This window comes from Balaenoptera borealis (genome assembly GCF_965194805.1).
Source record: "Balaenoptera borealis genome assembly, chromosome: 9".
In the NCBI taxonomy this organism is placed as follows: Eukaryota; Metazoa; Chordata; class Mammalia; order Artiodactyla; family Balaenopteridae; genus Balaenoptera; species Balaenoptera borealis.
In genome coordinates, this window is record NC_138873.1 from 46,515,904 (window position 1) to 46,537,462 (window position 21,559).

Here is a 21,559-nt window from a genome sequence, read left to right on the forward strand (position 1 = left end):
TTTGATTCTCCTTGTTTTATTATTATTATTTTTAAAATTTTTTGTTTATTTTTTATTTATGGCTGTGTCGGGTCTTCGTTTCTGTGCGAGGGCTTTCTTTAGTTGCGGCAAGTGGGGGCCACTCTCCATCGCGGTGCGCGGGCCTCTCATTATCGCGGCCTCTCTTGTTGCGGAGCACAGGCTCCAGACGCGCAGGCTCAGTAGTTGTGGCTCACGGGCCCAGTTGCTTCGCGGCATGTGGGATCTTCCTAGACCCGGGCTCGAACCCGTGTCCCCTGCATTGGCAGGCAGATTCTCAACCACTGCACCACCAGGGAAGCCCCAATTTATATTCTTGAACATAATTTATCTGAGCCTTGTTTTGCTATTAACTTTTTTTTTTTTTTTTTTTTTTAATTTATTTATTTTTGGCTGCGTTGGGTCTTCATTGCTGCGTGCGGGCTTTCTCTAGTTGGGGCGAGCGGGGGCTACTCTTCGTTGCGGTGCGCAGGCTTCTCATTGCAGTGGCTTCTCTTGTTGTGGAGCACAGGCTCTAGGCACGCGGGCTCAGTAGTTGTGGCTCGTGGGCTCTAGAGCACAGGCTCAGTAGTAGTGGTGCACAGGCTTAGTTGCTCCATGGCATATGGTATCTTCCAGGACCAGGGCTCAAACCCGTGTCCCCTGCATTGGCAGGTGGATTCTTAACCACTGTGCCACCAGGGAAGCCCGCTATTAACTTTTATGTAGGCACTCGTGATCTTTCATGGTGCTCTTATTTCTGTATACATGGTTTTTTAGTGTTGTGAGACAGGTAAATTTAAGAAGCACTGGGCTAGCATAACATAATTTTTCTTTTAAACCGTACATAATTTTTTAAAAAACCGTAGTTGAGGTTTTTATTGTTGGAAAGCATGTAAATGCTTAGCCACACATAATTTTGTGCTAGCCTTCATAGGATGACTTGGAATAGATTGTAAAAGCCCTAGAAAGATCAAGGCAGTCAGTACTCCAAAAACACTCAAGGCACTGTCAGCTTAGCGTGTTTCTTGGTATGAGCCCAGAATGAGGACTCACTGAAGACTGATCCATTGGTCGGTGCATTAAATGGTGATTGTGCTGTTTTTAATATTTCATGTTGCCTCTTTTAACAGAGCCAAATCAGAGCAGCTCAGCAACCCTTGAATTTGAGAGTCTCATCAGTTTCAGTGAGAAAATATTGGGAAGAAAAATGTTTTCTTTTTGAAGACTTCTGGCTTCATTTTATACTACTTTGGCATGGACTGTATTTATTTTCAAAATGGCTTTTTTGGTTTTGTTTTTCTTGGCAAGTTTTATTGTGAGTTTTCTAATTACGAAGCAAAATTTCTTTTCTCCACCATGCTTTATGTGATAGTATTTAAAACTGATGTGTTATTATGTCAAAAAACTGCTCTATTAAAGAAGTAATTGGCCTTTCTGAGCTGATTTTTCCATCTTTTGTAATTATCTTTATTAAAAAATTGTACTTGGATTGTCTTTTGTCTGTTTATTACATCATGGAGTCTTTTTTCGTAGGCTAATGACATGACTGTTTCTGTAGAAATAGAATACACTAGAGGTGGAAGATACTGATTTGCAACTTCAAAGACATCCATAAACTATTTCTTCAGGAAATTACTGTATTTACAGTAATTATTATTTCTTAATGTAATAGGAGTTCTACAGTCTTGTTCTCTATAGATTAACCAGTCAATGGTGGTGACAATTGATATCTCATTATCATAATTTATCTCTGAAATTAATGATACAAGCTATGCAATTGAGATATAGGAATTATCTTTGAGCTGAACCAAAGATTCTCAAAAACTGGAAATGGAGATTCTGAGTTAAAAGAAGAAATCCATAATCAGAAAAGGAAACTATATAGCTTCCATACTGAGCTATATGTGACTCTTGCCAATCCCTACTATATACCAAGTAGACAAGAAATTGTATGGTTGTGTTTTACCAGAACTTTCCTGTGTTTATATTAAGGCTAAAATAAAACCTGCTGTTTAGACAAAACCTGGTTCTTGTACTGCATTTACATGGTATCCAGGTTCCACAATTACACCCAGGTTTCCAAATCAAGGAAATCAACACTTAAAAGTCATTTATCGTTCAATTTATTGAGTGTCTACCCATTAAGGCTTTGAGTATGCATCTGATCATAAAGGGGAAAATGCCTGCTCCTATAGCTTACATTCTAGCGGTAGAAAGCAGACAAATGGGGTAATTTCTACTACTAAAATATGCAAAGGAGAAAGTAAAGCATTTCAGAAACTTGCCAAAATCAGTGAAATCTCTCTTTTCACAAAGCCCAAATTGATTATTTTGAGATAAAAATTATAGAATGCTAGACAACAGGTCAGTCAAAAATGTTTCTCTAAAAGCCTGTGTTAAGAAATACTTCAGACATTCACAAAAGCACCTGGACTTTTGTAATGAACAGCCATTCTCCCACCTGTATTTAACAGATGTTTCACTTTAGCAGTATTTGGTTCAAGCTTTTTTTTTTCTTTAAATAAATTACACAGAAGAAGTAGAAGCCCTCCTTATCACTTTGCCATTTAATTTCCCTCCCACTCTTCAGAAGTAACCATATCTTATCCATGTTTTCACTCTTGCTGCATATCTGTCAGCATATAAACCCTTATGACATTAGGAATTATGGAATTCAGTCTTTCATTAGTGAAATAGTGACACGCATTTAGTGTTTGCGAAACAAATGGTATTGCATGTGAACACTTCTGTAACTTGCTTCTTTACATTTTAATTATCTAACCCTGTTTAACAAGGGCAGCTCATTTTAACTGCTCTGTATTAATGTTCGATTAGAAGGGTATACCAAAAATTTGTTTCAGTACTGAGGTGAGCCTGCTTGGTCACATTTAGGTTTTGTTTTCCTGTTTACAAATAGAAGCATTTATATAAAACTGAAGCCTCAAAAGAACAGTATGAAACAAGCAAGTTCAGCCAGGTGACTGGGTACAACATTAATACACAGAAGCCAGCAACTGTTAATATATCTGAACAACAACCAGAAGATCTGTTGGAAAAAGGAAGATCCCATTTACAAGAGCAATAACAAAAATTTCTAGAAATAAAAGTGTAAAGAAGCTACGGTTCTGGTGTATAGTGAAAAAGATCATAATACAGGATGTATAAATACTCGAATACATTTGGAAATTAATATTGGATAAAAATATTTCAAGTTGATGAGGGAAGAGAGATTATTCTTTAAGTGGTATGGGGATAATGGGTAGCCAAATGGGAAAAAAAGTTTTATGCCCTCCATCAGAAGAATCAGATTAGTTGGAAAGGGAAAATGAAACTAAGTACTAGAAACCATAAGGGACTTTTGAGAAAGTACTAGGCCTTTCTAAGTATGACACTGAACCCAAACTGTAAACGAAATTGATATTTAAAAGATTCTGTAGACTAGCAACTTCTAATTGAGAAAAATGACAAATGGGGCGGGCAGTGTGCAGAATTGCAACTTGTCACAGTTCAAGAGGCTAATATCTAAAGATAAAGGTGTTTTTAAGGCATGAAGGATGTGGAGAGTTAACTGGGAAAAAATGCAAATAATTCTTAAGTATGAAAAGATTTTTAACCTTAATTTAGGAAATGCAAGTTAAAAGCTATGAAGATACTTTTAAATTTTTTAACCTAATTTTTTAAACCTATCATGTTATAAAGAACAACTGTTGGCAAGAGTTTAAGGAAGTTGTGTTTTGTAGTAGGTTGTGTAAGTAAGTCAGTATAACCTCTTGAGCTTAATTTGACACTCTGTATCAAAATCAAATAATCTGATTTAAAATGCCATTTTGGAAAATTTAATATACTTTATGTGCAATATGACTTTCAGAAGTCTTCATTATGAAACATTGCTTAAAGTAATAAAAGATTAAAATGGCCTAAATGTTTAATATAGGATGCGTTGAATGACACTTAAGAAAGAATACTATACAGCTATAACTAACAAGAATGAGAACTATGTACTGTATATATGGAAATACCTTCAAGACACATCATTAAGTGAAAAGAGGAAGACCTGGGACATGTGACATACCTTTTGTGTAAAATGAAAACAATAGATAAAATTACTTGATCATACAAATATCTAGGAAAGGTGATCATGAAACTGGTAGCATTGAAGCATTGGCTGCTTTCATGGGGATTTGAATGCTGGACTATGAATATACAAATTTTTAAAAAACTTTTTATTGGAGTATAGTTGATTTACAATGTGTTAGTTTCACGTGTACAGCAAAGTGATTCAGATATACATATATATCCTTTTCCAGATTCTTTTCCATTATAGATTATTAGATAATATTGAATATAGTACCCTGTGCTGTACAGTAGGACCTTGTTTATCTATTTTATATATAGTAATGTGTATACGTTAATCCCAAACTCCTAATCCCCCACTATCCCCGTTGGTAACCATAAATTTATCGTCTATCTCTGTGCGTGTTTCTGTTTTGTAAATAAGTTCATTTGTATTTTTTTTTAAGATTCCACTTGTAAGTATCATATGATATTTGTCTTTCTCAGTCTGACTTCACTTAGTATGATAATCTCTAGGTCCATCCATGCCACTGCAAACAGAATTATTTCATTCTTTTTTATGGTTGAGTAATATTCCATTGTATATATGTACCACATCTTCTTTATCCATTCATCTGTTGATATTTAAGTTACTTCCATGTCTTTGCTATTGTAAATAGTGCTGCAGTGAACATTGGGGTGCATGTATCTTTTTGAATTAGAGTTTTCTCCGGATATATGCCCAGGAGTGGGATTGCAGGATCATATGGTAACTATTTTTAGTTTTTTAAGGAACCTCCATACTGTTCTGCATAGTGGCTGTACCAATTTATATACCCACCAACAGTGTAGGAGTGTTCCCTTTTCTCTACACCCACTCCAGTGTTTGTTATTTGTAGACTTTTAAGGATGGCCATTCTGATGGGTGTGAGGTGATACCTCATTGTAGTTTTGATTTGCATTCTCTAATAATTAGTGATGTTGAGCATTTTTTCATGTGCCTGTTGGCTATCTCTATGTCTTTGGAGAAATGTCTATCTAGATTTTCTGCCCATTTTTTGATTGGGTTGTTTGTTTTTTTGATGTTGAGCTGTATCAGCTGTTTATATATTTCAGAAATTAATCCCTTGTCAGTACTATCATTTGCAAATATTTTCTCCCAGTCCATAGGTTGTCTTTTTGTTTTGTTTATGGTTTCCTTTGCTGTGCAAAAGCTTTTAAGTTTATTTAGGTCCCATTTGTTTTTGTTTCCATTATTCTAGAAGGCAGATTCAAAATGATACTGCTGCAATTTATGTCAAAGAGTGTTCTGCCTATGTTTTCCTCTAGAAGTTTTATAGTATCCGATCTTACATTTAGGTCTTTAATCCATTTTGGGTTTATTTTTGTATATGGTGTTAGAGAATGTTGTAATTTCATTTTCTTACATGTAGCTGTCCAGTTTTCCCGCCATCACTTACTGAAGAGACTGTCTTTTCTCCATTGTATATTCTTATCTCCTTTGTCCTAGATTAATTGACCATAAGTACATGAGTTTTATTCTGAGCTTTCTATCCAGTTCTATTGGTCTATATGTTTTTGTGCCAGTACCATACTGTTTTGATTACTGTAGCTTTGTAGTATAGTCTGAAGTCAGGGAGCCTGACTCCTCTGGCTCCATTCTTCTTTCTCAACATTGTTTTGGCTATTTGGGGTCTTTAGTGTTTCCATACAAAATTTAAAGTTATTTGTTCTAGTTCTCTGAAAAATGCCAATGGTAATTTGATAGAGATTGAATTGAATCTGTAGATTGCCTTGGGTAGTATGGTCATTTTAACAATATTGATTCTTCCAATCCAAGAGCATGGTATATCTTTCCATCTGTTTGTGTCGTCTTCAATTTCTTTCATCAGTGTCTTATAATTTTCAGACTACAGGTCTTTTGCCTCCTTAGGTAGGTTTATTCCTAGGTATTTTATTCTTTTTGATGCAATGGTAAATGGGATTATTTCCTTAACTTCTCCTTCTAATATTTCATTGTTAGTGTATAGAAATGCAACAGATGTCTGTATATTAATTTCCTGTCCAGCAACTTTACCAAATTCATTGATGAACTCTAGTAGTTTTCTGGTGGCATCTTTAGGATTTTCTATGTATAGTATCATGTCATCTGCAAACAGTGGCAGTTTTACTTCTTTTCCAATTTGGACTCCTTTTCTTCTCTGTTGTGGTTAGGACTTCCAAAACTGTGTTGAATAAAAGTGGTGAGAGTGGGCATCCTTGTCTTGTTCCTGATCTTAGAGGAAATGCTTTCAGCTTTTTCACCATTGAGTATGATGCTAGCTGTGGGTTTGTCATATATGGCCTTTATTATGTTGAGGTATGTTCCCTCTATGCCCACTTTCTGAAGAATTTTTATCATAAATGGATGTTGAATTTTATCAGAAGTTTTTTTCTGCATCTGTTGAGGTTATCATGGGGTTTTTATTCAATTTTTTTAATGTGTAAATTTTTAATTAACTAAAAAATATGAACAGATCATTTCTGGTCAAAGGGATGGAAATTTTATACAACCTTACAGCTTTCTTTTCCTTTTCTCAAATTATCTTTTGCAATGACTTGCAGATTCATGCAGTTCAGTGTTGCTGGGACATTAGTGACTATCTTAGTTTCTTTTCTTCCCAGGAGAAGGAAGATTTTGCCATGTGGCTAAAAGCCTAACACAAAAAATAAGGTATGTAAGTCATCTGGAAGAATCATGTGGTCCTGATGAGGGTATAGTAGCTATCAACCATCACTATCATTTCATTCTTAAAAAATGGCACTTTAAAACAAACACCTCAATTCAGCAAGGGGGTGGGGGCCAGTCCTTTACTAAGTTAATGAAGATGTTGCTGTGTTCTCAATTTTCTCATTTTCCTTGTGACATGGGTGAAAGCTTCCAAATCCCATTGGTACTATAAGGTAGTTGTATAATTACCAAACCTACTAGCATTCTGTCAATAGGAGATTCTTTGAAGTCCTTACATTGAAGTAATTTACCTGCATCTTCTGGTTTCTGTGGCTTCAGTAAAATTACTACTGAAGCTTCTCTTATACCTGGGGTTCATAGCATTTCTTATTTATATTGTGGTATAAAGGACATGGATTTCAAGGTTTTAAGTGAAAACTTCAGTTTGTATGCTATCACATGTAATAAGTTTCAGCAGCTTAAAGATCCTTTTTTCTTCTCCACAATCTTGTGCAAGTTACTAACTTCTCTGTGCCTCAATTGCTTCTTAATTTAAAATGAGGAAGATGATAATAGTCCTCACCTCATTAAGGTTGTTGTAAGGGTTGAGTCAATACACAGTTAATGCTCAACAAGTGTTAACTACTACTGTTGTTGTTATGTCAGGTAAAGGGAGATAGATCGGGCCAGAATTGTGAGGGAAGTCAAATCTTCAAGTGTTATTTAGACATCAGATGAATTGCTTTTGAGCCTTCTGTTGCAGTTCGATGCCTACTAGCATCAAACTACTAGGCCATGGTGGATAGAGAAGCAATCTTTTGACAACTGGTTTTAGGAAGGGAGCTATTAACGTTTGGCAAATTTAAGGGGATCTCAGTGCCCTTGCAATTTACTCGTGGATAATCTGTCAAGCAAAATGGTTGTGAATGGATTATGGAAAAAATGAAACTATTACATTGTTATTGGCTTTTTACATGCATAGCAATGTTCATGTGAAGAAATAAATGCTCAGAAGTGTTACAGTATTTAGAAGCTACTCAACAGTGGCTGCATTTCCTCCTTCTTACCACAAGATGGCAGATGTTCCATTGTTTAAATTTTTTTTTCTACTGTTTGTGCATTTTCTCCTGTAATCACTTGGTGATCCATTTAACAAGCAGAGTAACACTCATTAACAGGTTCTTCTGAATGCAGTATTGGACTCAATACTATTTGAATTAAACTACAATGTGGTTTATTGATTTGGATTTTTCTTTAGGTAGAAAAATTATAACACTGATTCCTGAGCTTTACATCCATAAAACACAGTAGAGTGTATCTGGTAGTAAATGTTACTTGTGACTTGTCTAGTCAAAAGTAGAATGGAAATGAATATTAGAGCCAGAGTAGTTTTCTATTTTGGCTGGGAATGGAATCATTTAAAATACACAATAAAAAAGGAGAATTGAAATTTATTTCTAAGAAATGCGTCTCAGGGACTTCCCTGGTGGCGCAGTGGATAAGCCTCCGTGCTCCCAGTGCAGGGGTTCCGGGTTCAATCCCTGGTCAGGGAACTAGATCCCACATGCATGACGCAACTAAGAGTTCGCATGCCGCAACTAAGGAGCCTGTGTGCTGCAACTAAGGAGCTGGCAAGTCTCAACTAAGGAGGCTGCCTGCTGCAACTAAGACCTGGTGCAACCAAATAAATAAATATTTTTAAAAAAGAAAAAAAGAAATGTATCTCAGTAGAGTGAAGTTCATATGCAGGGACATTGGACTCTTGTTCCACATCTTCTGTTACTAAACTAAGTACCTAACCTCTTTGATCTTTGAAATTATGAAACTTTGCAGAGTTGTGATTAGGATTACTAGTAAATGCTGGTGGAATAAATTATAAAGGAGAGTTGAGTCCTTGATTAAATTGTTATTTGCTCTTTAATAATTTACGAATGTTTAAAGGTTGAGGAAATATGTACAAATTAATTATTTCTAAAATAACGTGAATAATAAAATTCCAAATCGGTCAGTGTTTTTGCCAGGCCCACCTTGTAACCAATGGTATGTGTTCAGGAGTGAGTTCAACAAAGTAATGAGTGAAATCTAGGACTCTAGTCTCTCTCAAGTTACGAATTTTGGTTCTATTGATAAAGCAGAAGTTTCTAGCTTCTCTCATGTATCCTTTAACTAATTAGCTTTTTTTGTTTCTTCAGAAATCAACATTTCAAGGGTGACCTCCAATCACGTGACATATAATTAATTGCCTGATGTGCAGGTAAAACTTTTCAATAAACAGGCAAATATAGAGAAACAGTTCCTAAGTTAAAAGAGAAAACGTTCTCAAAATTGCTTCTGCTTAATAAATACCAACAAAAGGTCATTGGGTTCTGGCAACTAATAAACTGAATGTTTGACTTAAGAGACAAGAGTTTCTCCTTTTGCCTTTTTTAATTGCACTTTTGCTGTATCCCTAGGTGAGAAAAGCACTTCAAAATCTCCTTATTCTGTAGTCTAGCAGGAAAATTCAAACTTGGGTTGCCTTTGATTAGATTCTAGGTGGGATTGAGCTGCTTAAGGGCACTCTTGTGTGCTCCTGTGGTGGATAACAGCCTTCCAGGTACAAGAACTGGAGAGCTACATCTCATCGGCCTTGCAGAGGTTATACTCTTAAATGGGCTGAATTCGAATTTCCATAGGATCTATCTGAAGTGGACATACAGTATTTTCCAGGAAAATATTTTCTCTACAATCCGAAGTCCAAACTATTACTAGCTATCATCCTCCCCATCAGTCAACTGCAAATAAAATTTCTTTTTGGTGAATTAAAAAAAGAAAATATTATTTTTAGACATATTTACTTGTATAGTTAATGTTTACATGTACTAGGCTTAGGTGCAATTTCTGTGCTATTCCCCTTTGTTGGTGAGTACGTTTTTAAAATCTGTCTGAAAACCAAATTAACATGACATCTCTTAAGTAAATGGTAAAGCATTGGGGTTTCTTTTTTTTTTTTTTTTAAGTTTTAAAGATGTTTACTTTACTATCATGAAGTTACACTTGCAGCTACTTTGTGAATACAATGAATATTTATTGAAAATCAATGTTAGATGCAGTATTTATCTGAATCTGTATCTTTTTTTTTTTTTAAACATCTTTATTGAAGTATAATTGCCTTACAATGGTGTGTTAGCTTCTGCTTTATAACAAAGTTAATCAGTTATACATATACAATATGTTCCCATATCTCTTCCCTCTTGCATCTCCCTCCCTCCCACCCTCCCCATCCCACCCCTCTAGGTGGTCACAAAGCACCGAGCTGATCTCCCTGTGCTATGCGGCTGCTTCCCACTAGCTATCTATTTTACATTTGGTAGTGTATACATGTCCATGACACTCTCTCACCCTGTCACATCTCACCCCACCCCCTCCCCATATCCTCAAGTCCATTCTCTAGTAGGTCTGTGTCTTTATTCCCCTCTTGCCACTAGGTTCTTCATGGCCTTTTTTTTTTTTTTTTTTCCTTAGATTCCGTATATATGTGTTAGCATACTGTATTTGTTTTTCTCTTTCTGACTTACTTCACTCTGTATGACAGACTCTAACTCCATCCACCTCATTACAAATACCTCCATTTCATTTCTTTTTATGGCTGAGTAATATTCCATTGTATATATGTGCCACATCTTCTTTATCCATTCATCTGTCGATGGACATTTAGGTTGCTTCCATGTCCTGGCTATTGTAAATAGAGCTGCAATGAACATTTTGGTACATGACTCTTTTTGAACTATGGTTTTCTCAGGGTATATGCCCAGTAGTGGGATTGCTGGATCGTATGGTAGTTCTATTTGTAGTTTTTTAAGGAACCTCCATACTGTTCTCCATAGTGGCTGTATCAATTTACATTCCCACCAACAGTGCAAGAGAGTTCCCTTTCCTCCACACCCTCTCCAGCATTTATTGTTTCTAGATTTTTTGATGATGGCCATTCTGACCGGTGTGAGATGATATCTCATTGTAGTTTTGATTTGCATTTCTCTAATGATTAATGATGTTGAGCATTCTTTCATGTGTTTGTAGGCCATCTGTATATCTTCTTTGGAGAAATGTCTATTTAGGTCTTCTGCCCATTTTTGGATTGGGTTGTTCGTTTTTTTGTTATTGAGCTGCATGAGCTGCTTGTAAATCTTGGAGATTAATCCTTTGTCAGTTGCTTCATTTGCAAATATTTTCTCCCATTCTGATGGTTGTCTTTTGGTCTTGTTTATGGTTTCCTTTGCTGTGCAAAAGCTTTTAAGTTTCATTAGGTCCCATTTGTTTATTTGTGTTCTTATTTCCATTTCTCTGGGAGCTGGGTCAAAAAGAATCTTGCTGTGATGTATGTCATAGAGTGTTCTGCCTATGTTTTCCTCTAAGAGTTTGATAGTGTCTGCCCTTACACTTAGGTCTTTAATCCATTTTGAGTTTATTTTTGTGCATGGTGTCAGGGAGTGTTCTAATTTCATACTTTTACATGTATCTGTCCAATTTTCCCAGCACCACTTATTGAAGAGGCTGTCTTTTCTCCACTGTATATGCTTGCCTCCTTTATCAAAGATAAGGTGACCATATGTGCGTGGGTTTATCTCTGGGCTTTCTATCCTGTTCCATTGATCTATATTTCTGTTTTTGTGCCAGTACCAAACTGTCTTGATTACTGTAGCTTTGTAATATAGTCTGAAGTCAGGGAGCCTGATTCCCCCAGCTCCATTTTTCGTTCTCAAGATTGCTTTGGCTATTCAGGGTGTTTTGTGTTTCCATACAAATTGTGAAATTTTTTGTTCTAGTTCTGTGAAAAATGCCAGTGGTAGTTTGATAGGGATTGCATTGAATCTGTAGATTGCTTTGGGTAGTAGAGTCATTTTCACAATGTTGATTCTTCCAATCCAGGAACATGGTATATCTTTCCATCTATTTGTATCATCTTTAATTTCTTTCATCAGTGTCTTATAATTTTCTGCGTACAGGTCTTTTGTCTCCTTAGGTAGGTTTATTCCTAGATATTTTATTCTTTTTGTTGCAATGGTAAACGGGAGTGTTTTCTTAATTTCACTTTCAGATTTTTCGTCATTAGTGTATAGAAATGCAAGAGATTTCTGTGCATTAATTTTGTATCCTGCTACTTTACCAAATTCATTGATTAGCTCTAGGAGTTTTCTGGTAGCATCTTTAGGATTCTCTATGTATAGTATCATGTCATCTGCAAACAATGACAGCTTTACTTCTTCTTTTCCGATTTGGATTCCTTTTATTTCTTTGTCTTCTCTGATTGCTGTGGCTAACACTTCCAAAACTATGTTGAATAATAGTGGTGAGAGTGGGCAACCTTGTCTTGTTCCTGATCTTAGTGGAAATGGTTTCAGTTTTTCACCATTGAGGACAATGTTGGCTGTGGGTTGGTCGTATATGGCCTTTATTATGTTGAGGAAAGTTCCCTCTATGCCTACTTTCTGCAGGGCTTTTATCATAAATGGGTGTTGAATTTTGTCAAAAGCTTTCTCTGCATCTATTGAGATGATCATATGGTTTTTCTCCTTCAGTTTGTTAATATGGTGTATCACATTGATTGATTTACGTATATTGAAGAATCCTTGCATTCCTGGGATAAACCCCACTTGATCATGGTGTATGATCCTTTTAATGTGCTGTTGGATTCTGTTTGCGAGTATTTTGTTGAGGATTTTTGCATCTATGTTCATCAGTGATATTGACCTGTAGTTTTCTTTCTTTGTGACATCTTTGTCTGGTTTTGGTATCAGGGTGATGGTGGCCTCGTAGAATGAGTTTGGGAGTGTTCCTCCCTCTGCAATATTTTGGAAGAGTTTGAGAAGGATAGGTGTTAGCTCTTCTCTAAATGTTTGATAGAATTCACCTGTGAAGCCATCTGGTCCTGGGCTTTTGTTTGTTGGAAGATTTTTAATCACAGTTTCAATTTCAGTGCTTGTGATTGGTCTGTTCATATTTTCTATTTCTTCCTGGTTCAGTCTCGGCAGTTTGTGCATTTCTAAGAATCTGTCCATTTCTTCCAGGTTGTCCATTTTATTGGCGTAGAGTTGCTTGTAGTAATCTCTCATGATCTTTTGTATTTCTGCAGTGTCAGTGGTTACTTCTCCTTTTTCATTTCTAATTCTATTGATATGAGTCTTCTCCCTTTTTCTCTTGATGAGTCTGGCTAATGGTTTATCAATTTTGTTTATCTTCTCAAAGAACCAGCTTTTAGTTTTATTGATTTTTGCTATTGTTTCCTTCATTTCTTTTTCATTTATTTCTGACCTGATCTTTATGATTTCTTTCCTTCTGCTAGCTTTGGGGTTTTTTTGTTCTTCTTTCTCTAATTGCTTTAGGTGCAAGGTTAGGTTGTTTATTCGAGATGTTTCCTGTTTCTTGAGGTAGGCTTGTATTGCTATAAACTTCCCTCTTAGCACTGCTTTTGCTGCGTCCCATAGGTTTTGGGTCGTCGTATCTCCATTGTCATTGGGGTTTCTTAATTTAATGACACTCAGTGCCGTCCTGTTTCTAGAGTTAGAAAACTCTGTAAGTTCATTTTATTTCAGATCTATTTATTACTATGGTGGGCAATAAATCTGACTTCCCAGATATGCACCACAGTTCCTAAAAGTGATTTAAGGGTAACCAGCCTCATCTTTAGCTTGTTCGTGCTTCTTACTTGGCCTGCTCAAAACTCCATCATCACTTGGAGCAGCAACAGGTAAAGAGCAGTGCACTGGAAATCATAAATAAGGAGTTAGCCACAGCCTTTATGTTATATAGCTTTGCTTTGACCAAGTCATTTAAATCTCTATGCCTCAGTTTACTAATCTGTAAAACTGGTCAGGTAACAGCTGACACATAACCATGCTTTCCCACCACTTTTACCTGTGGCAGATATCATAAATTGATCATTGTTTTCTGGCCTTAAAATCCTTCTCAACCCAGATAGCCATTATAGTTCATCAGGGTTGGCATTAAAGATGAAATGCTTTTGCCATCCCTGTGTTGAAAGATCTTTCAAGTCCAAAATTAACAGTATGCCTTTATGTCTTTTTGCATAATAGGTATGCAATATATTTCTTGGTTGTTGAATATAATATACTTACTAGAAATTCTTTTTTTTAATCTTTCCCTCATATATAAACATTTACCCACAGAGGTTAATTTTTAAAATTTTACATCAGTTCATTATACCAAAAATTTCTATTGGAAAAATATCATAAAGGTCACAGAGACCAAAGATTCCCTGTGCCAAAGTCTAATCAGGAGAGAAAAACCACAATGTAATTTGAACATGACAAGTTTAATATAATCATTAATTATAACAGGATTGGAGTAGTGAGGGACTGCCTAGTGAAAAATAAAGAGAATGCTAAAAAAAAAAAAAAACCAACTGAAAAAACAGCAATAAATAACAGATATAAGGAGAGTCCACTACCCCTAGGACTGAGAGAGCGTGTCCAAAGAGCCCACCACCCCAACCCAAGACTGAGATCCAGACTCTGGAGAGGAAACGTGCATGGCTCTCAGGGTAGCAGAGAAGTCACTGGGGATTGTCCGGGTGGAAACCCACTCTGCAACACCTGCCGGAAATTCTCCCTCTAAGGTGCTAGGGAGATGCTGCTGACCATTGTGTGACGGGGCCAAGCGCTAGAGAACTGACTGGTGATGCAGGAGCCAGGTGCTGGAGAAGCCATTCACGCTGCAAGGACCTGCTGAGACGAGCACACCAGAACCGGAGAAGAGAAGCCCCTCCTCCTTTAGCACCCTCTACTGACAAAGCTTGGTATCATGCCCGCTGACCAAGCAGAGGTATTTAAAAGAGTCAGCTCTAATATTGCAGTGCAGGCAAAGAAGGCTCTATTTGGAACTGAGAGGAAATAAACTCATAACTGGCCTGTTCCTCTTCCCAGAGGACTCTTTGGTGTTAGCTGTTTAGTGCAATGGAGTAGTAAATCATCAACTGTTCTCTCTCTGGGCTCTGGTAGGCTAGACTTGAGTCGCTGTTGCCTTGCCCACCTAGAAGCAAATCCACTCTTCCTTCCTGCACAACTATCCAGATCTCTCTCAGCCACTATCACTACCACTTGATTTCCTCTTTACTGCTTCTTGAACCTTTGCTAGTAATTGCCTAACACAGATTCCTGTGTCTCTAGGAACATTGAGTATGAGTAAAGGTTAAAATAATGAACCTGTCTAGTCTTGGGGTACGAGTACCAGGAAAATGAACTTCTTGATTTATGCCATAGGGAACAGAGGGAACTCTATAAAAAAAACTTGTTTTAGCACACTTGCTGAAGCCAGGTAACATTGGAGTAATTGTGACTACTTATGCTTAGTAAAGCTATATAAGGTAGTATAAAGATCACCACTTACTATCTTTGTGGCCTTTTACAAGTTTCCTAAACTCTCTGAACCTCAGTTTCCTCATCTATAAAATGGGAATAATATCAGTTTCAGATAGATATAAAGATTAAATGAGATATGAGTTTATCTCTGGTCCTTCTTAAAACCACTAATATATTAAAAAGGAGCAAAAACTAAATCCAGAAGGAGAATGGAAGTGGATATTAAAGCAGAAAAGAAAAATGATCATTTTGGAAAGTTACAGAAAGTGGTGATTGGAACCAACTCCTGCAAGGGTAAAAGTCAGGAAGCAGTCAGTTCCTTGTCAGAACTCCAGAAAGGCATAGAATGGGAGGCATCACTGAAATCTGCAGTGCTAATTGGAAATGAAAGTGGGACGATGGATGATGTCTTTAAGAGGATCAACTAGATCTCTAAATACCTTTCCCTACCCTGAGAAGCCTGGTAGTCACCCCACTCCTCCTCCCCAGTAGAAGAGCTTTGCCCTCTGCAGAAGATGAACCAGATTGGCTCTGGGCTCAGAGACACAAGACCTGAGGTGACACCCTGAGAAAATGAAAGCCTTCATGCTAAACTGTGAGACCCTACTGTGTCTCAATGTATATTTTTTGTGTTTATAATTCTTGGAGTTCATTGAGCTTCTTAGATTTGTAGATTCATATATTTCATCAAATTTGAAAAGATCAACAAAATTGACAGACTTTTAGCTAGGCTGACTAAGAGAAAGAGAATACATAAATAACTAAAATCAGCAATGGAAGTGAAGACACTGCTAACAAACTTACAGAAATAACGAAGATTATAAAAGAATAATATGAAGAATTGTGTGCCAAAAATTTAGTAATGTAGATGAAATGGAGAAATTCCTAGAAATACACAAATTATCAAAACTGACTTAAGAAGAAATAGAAAATCTCAAAAGACATAACAAGTAACGGGGATTGAATCAGTAAAAAACCAAAAACCAAAAAACCAACCTCCCAACAAAGAAAAAAAGTCCAGGACCAGATGGCCTCACTGGCAAATTCCATCAAACATTTAAAGAAGAATTTATGCCAATACTTCTCAAACTCTTCCAAAAAATAGAAGAGGAAGGAACACTTACTATCTCATCCTATGAAGCCAGTCTTTCCCTGATACCAAAGCCAGATGAAGACACAAGAAAAAACTACAGACTAATATATAATAGTGAAATGTTATAGGAATGAAATACTGATACATGCTACAACGTGGATGAACCCTGAAACCATTACACTAAGCGAAAGAAGCCTGACACAAGGGGTCCCATATTGTATGATTCCATTTATATAAAATATCAAGAATAGGTAAATTGTTAGCAAGAGAATGCAAATTGGTGGTTGCCAGGGGCTAGGGCAGAGGGGGATTTGGGGAGTAAGTACTAAATGGGTATGAGATTTCATTTTGGAGGTGCTGAAAATGTTTTGGAACTAGATACAAGTGTTGGTTGTACAACACTGTGAATGCACTAAACGCCACTGAATTGTTCACTTTAAAATGCTCAATTTTATGTTATGTGAATTTCACCTCAAAAAAAAATGTGTATGTTTATGTTAGGCTCTCTCCTGATTGATGTATTTATTGTAGTGTTCATAGCACTGGCCCTAAATCTAATCTAATCTACCTTCTAGTCTCCTGAAAGAGGCAGGCATAGCAAACCAGCAGACAATTATGTAGTTATGATTTTGGTCAGTTAGCTATATAAAAGAGAAGAAGGAGTGGCATGAAGAAGTGAGGAAATTAAGTTAGATTGGGATGTGGGAGAGAGGGGACAACGGGAGAGGGGGCGTCAGGAAGGTCTATCTGAGGAAGTGACTTTTCAGCTGGGATCTAAAGAATAAGTAGGAATTAAGCCTAGTGAGGAGTTGGGTATTACAGACTCCAGACAGAGAGGGCACCTTGCCTAGTGCCTTTTCCTGAGGCAGAAAAGAGCTAGTGCATTTAAGAAATGGAAAGACTAGCCCAGCCCAGGCCCAGTGAGTGCCCCGGGGTGACTGCAGTCAGTCCCTTGAGGAGCAGAAGAGTCGCTCATCTCCATGTGGGCGCCCCTCATCCTGCTCAGACTCTGACACTCCACTTTGCGGCTCCTCAAGGTGTAGGCACCTGCCTTGGCTCTGCCTTGTCTAATATACAGTTTTTCAGATCAAATTTTTTTCAGAAAGAGAAGGTAAAGGAAGGGAAGGGGGAGAGCAAAAGACAAAAACTGGAGTCTTGTCTCTGCCACGATTAGTGCCTGATTTAAGGCAAGTTATTTAACCTCATTATTCCTTAATTGATTAATTACTTAATTTTGTGTGGGGAAAAAAAACATGTCCTGTGGTCAGTAAATTAGAGAAATTGTGTGTTGGTGGACTGGATACTTTCTGATCTTTGAATATCTTTCTCTTTCATTTCCTGTATTCAATCCATTGGCCTTTATTTGTTTCTTCCTTCATAATATCTTTCAAATGTGTCTATTTAAAATCACATATTAACATTATATACTAGGTATTTAAAAAACTATAATTTAGTCGTCACAAGAATTATATATGTTAATTTCACATCCATTTTCCAAGTAGAGAAACTGAGGTTTAGAGGGGTCGGGTACCTTGCTTGGGGTCACGGAGCTCATACGTGATTGAGCTTTGGTTCAAACCCAGTCCTTTTTCACTTTGAAGTCTGTGCTTTTCCCAGGAGGACATGCTGTTTTCTTTCAATTCTACTGAAGTGACCTTCCTTGTTTTCCCCACGGACAACACCAACAGCCTCCTAGTTTGCCTTCCTTCCCTCCAGTCTCTTTCTGCTTCAATCCACACTGTCCCATACTCTACCCAGCAACCAGGTTAATTTATCCTAAACACATATACCCCCAAAATCAAGGTCCCCAAAGGCTTTTGAGTGAATCAAACCAGGGGAGGGAGCTGAGGTTCCAGTAGCTTCACAGAAATTTATCTGTGGGGAAAATTCTTCTGCACCCATTGAAGTTTTCAAAGAAAAAAAGATTATAAATTACTAGAAGAAGGTGAGATGGTTAAAACCTTCCAGAGTACTTGAATATGTGCCCTCAGGTCAGGTGGGATCTGGAGAGGCATGGGCCGTGCAGAAGGGATGATCCAGGGGTCTGGATATTGCCTGCTGCCTCCTCTGTTCCCCCTTACATGCCAAGGGGAGGTGGGTCCCTCCCTACTGCACAGGAGACCAGGTCTGGGAAACCTACCAACAATCCATGATGGAAACTGGAAAAGGAAACTGATGTTTTGATTCAGCGAATATTTGAAATTATTTCATTCTAAAGAAAAATATCCCAATTAAAGTGCTAAGCATTCAGTATTCACAAACAGAAAACAGATGCAACATGTGTTCAATTTGAAACCGGCTTGGGAATAACTCCCCGAAACTGAATGTGGACATATTTAAACAATATAATTCATAACAGAGCTCTGGAGGGGTTTCTAAGAGGAGACAAAGGAGTACTATACACACATTTAGCTATCCCTAGAGTATGGGCATGTACCAAATGTAATAAATATATGTCCGCTATTTAGCTCTGCAATTTCCACATGTTTTTTAAGTGACTGCATTCCTGATTACATAAGACACTAAAATCTTTTTAGAAATATGTGTAGTGGTAATGTTTTTAGAACCAAATTATAAAAATAATTAACCACTGGAAAATATTTTTTTTTCTATTTCTCAAGTTCAATGCTATCCTAAGAAAAAATTTCTGCTTCCTGATTTGGAAAATGAACTTGGAGCCAAGATTTACTTTCTCTTAGAAAGGAAACTTCAATAAAGTTTTCTCATCCTTTAATCCTTTTAGGAAAATGAGGCTTATCACTCTTCAGAAAACAAAATTCTTGAAGATTTCTCGCATTCCTTTTGCATAAACATAAAAGTGTTTTTGGAGTGCAAACATAGTATCATAGTTTTTAAAAAATGGCTATCAGGATGGCTAAATTTTAGCCAATCTTCCATCCAAGTGAATAAAAAAGTTTTAACATGTCCGTAAAATACTTCCATGTGTTTCTAACTAGAAGGATGATGGTGGATACCAAATTGTAACATTTTAGAGTCAATACTGTTGTCAGTATTTTGTATGTATTTTTTTTCTTTGTTTCAACAAGTGAGAGTTCTAACATTTTGAATGTGTTGTTTTAGCGACAGTTTTCACATTCAAAATAAATTTACATAGAATCTTTTCAACAAATATATAGAGTACTCCCCATGTATGAAACATTATACTGTGCTGTTATAAACTTTCCATTTGGATTAAACTTTTATATTGGTTAATTTATGTGTTAAGTTTTTGACTGATTTTTTAGAAACAAATTTTCAACCTGATTTTTTTATACTACTTCCTCACTAATGTACTGTGCAATTGAGTATGTACCTCTGTAGTCTCAATTAATAAAAAGAGTGGGTTTAATATGGTGTATTTGCATCTAATAAAGTTTAAAATTATCCATCCTATTAAAAATGTGGAATAAGATTAAATGTAAGTAAAATTAGAAATATATAGATATAGTACACGGTCTAAGACTGCTGCAATATAAACATATGTGAACATCTAAAATACTAACATAGATTACATCATTGGCCCCAACTGGCCCTGCCCCACTTTCCCTCCTCCATATCCATACACTTTGCTGTGCCTCTTTGCAGTTCTCTCCCACAGTAGGCATACTTCTTATTGACAGTTATTTAGATTGCATTCATTCTCTACCCTGGGCTTAGTCATTTGGATTTCTTTGGTCAATGGATGAAGCAGCATCAATAGTTTGCTAGCTCCAAGATTAGGCCTCAAAAGATTTTGCATATTTCCACTTTCTCTCTTGTGTTCCTGCCATCCACCAGAGAGATATGCCCAGGGCTAGCCACAGGTGCCAGAAGTAGGAATTTAGGCATGTGGAGGTGAGTCGCCCCAGCTAAAGTACCCTTGTCAAACCCAGCCCAGGGCAGAGCTCCCAGCTCACTTGTACCTGGAGCCCAACTCATACCTGCTGTATTAGTTTCCAGGGCTGTCATAACTAAGTACCACAGACAGGGTGGCTTAAACAGAAATTTATTTTCCCACAGTTCTGGAGGCTGGAAGTTTGAAATCAGGTGCTGGCAGGGTTGGTTTCTTCCGAGGCCTCTCTCCTGGGCTTGTAGATGGCCGTCTTCACGTTCATGTGGTGTTCTCTCTCTATGTGTGTCTATGTCCAAATCTCCTCTTCTTGTTAGGACACCAGTCAGATTGGATTAGGGCCCACCATAATGACCTAATTTTAACTTGATTACTACTTTAAAGGCCCTGTCTCCAAATACAGTCACATTCTGAGGCACTAGGGGTTAGCACTTCAAAGTATGAATTTTTGGAGGACACGATTTGGCTCATAACATCAGTCAAACTCAGCCTAGATCAGGCAGTCCTCAGGTGTCCAACAGACTCATGTGCTGTAATAACAGATTAGCATTTTAAGGCACTGAGTTTTGAAGTACTCTGTAACAAAACATTAGCTAATCAATACAAATGGTATAAAAAAGTTTTTGAATAATTATTGGTGATGAGATTTTGAGTAATTAAAAATATTTTCTTTAAGATTTTGAGTAATTAAAAATATTTTCTTCAAAAATATTTTTTTCTACATATCCTTTTAAACTAGCATTTTGTGAGTGTAAAGTAATACTTTTCCATCATTATAAAAACAGAAGATATAGTAATATATAAAATGTAACCCCCCAACCCTAGAGGAAATTATTTTCCTATTTACAAACACACACTCATACATATTTTTACACATATAGTCATACATAGTTTTACCCACAAAAGGTATTCCATCACACATACTTTAAACTGCTTTTTTTATAATAAAAATTTTTCCAAGGATAGCATTGTTAATAAATATAGAGCTACATTATAATTTTAATGACTGCATAGTATGTCTTTTCATCAATTTCCAGAATTTATTTACTAACATCTTATTGACTATTATATAGATTGATCATTTTATTTTTTTTTACTAAAAATGATCATTTTATTTTTTTTACTAAAAAAACCAAATCAAAACAAAAAAAAACATGTAATAGTAATGTTTCTTCCTAAAATGCTTTGAGATCTGGGGTTGAAAACACAAAATACATATAGAGACTATTATTGCTAACTCTAGTTTATTGTAAGATTCCAATTTCTGCCAATTTTACATAGATGGCTTTAACAAAGCGTAAAGATGATAATGTATTTGGCCTTGGTGCAGAAGTCAGTAAATTGAAATAATGATGATGATAACACCAGAGCTGATGGCTTCATTTTATTAAACATTAATCCAATCAACATCTACTGGGTTACCTACAAAGTGTGTGACCCTGGCCTGTGCACTCCAGAAATGAAGCAGGCACAGATGTGACTTCAAATATCTTCCTACTTAGCAGGGGGAGCAGACA

General features: G+C 36.6%; 2 protein-coding genes and 1 long non-coding RNA gene across 7 annotated transcripts in view; 2 read left to right on the top strand and 1 right to left on the bottom strand.

Annotated features, from left to right (window-relative positions):
* HDAC2 (histone deacetylase 2) overlaps positions 1-9,156 on the top strand; it is a 40,599-nt gene extending 31,443 nt beyond the window's left edge. For 2 of the 5 annotated variants that reach the window (XR_014248204.1, XM_082404809.1), the window contains one exon: positions 1,131-1,489. Coding sequence is in view for 3 of the 5 variants with exons in the window: in XM_082404809.1 (XP_082260935.1) it covers positions 1,131-1,161 (31 nt within the window). In the remaining 2 variants the exon portion in view is untranslated. Of the gene's footprint in view, positions 1-1,130; positions 1,490-6,717; positions 6,767-8,955 lie in introns of those variants that run through there. The other 3 variants (XM_082404810.1, XR_014248203.1, XM_082404808.1) reach the window with 3 other exon arrangements.
* The window catches only part of LOC309634623, a 360,017-nt gene that overhangs the window by 56,309 nt on the left and 282,149 nt on the right, over positions 1-21,559 (bottom strand). The gene's annotated exons all lie outside the window — the stretch shown is intronic.
* Positions 15,330-21,559, top strand: part of LOC309635173 (uncharacterized protein) — a gene marked incomplete at its 5' end in the record, with an annotated part of 42,129 nt that continues 35,899 nt past the window's right edge. The window contains one exon of the mRNA XM_082406056.1: positions 15,330-15,431. Coding sequence (XP_082262182.1) covers positions 15,330-15,431 — 102 coding nt within the window. The remainder of the gene's footprint in view (positions 15,432-21,559) is intronic.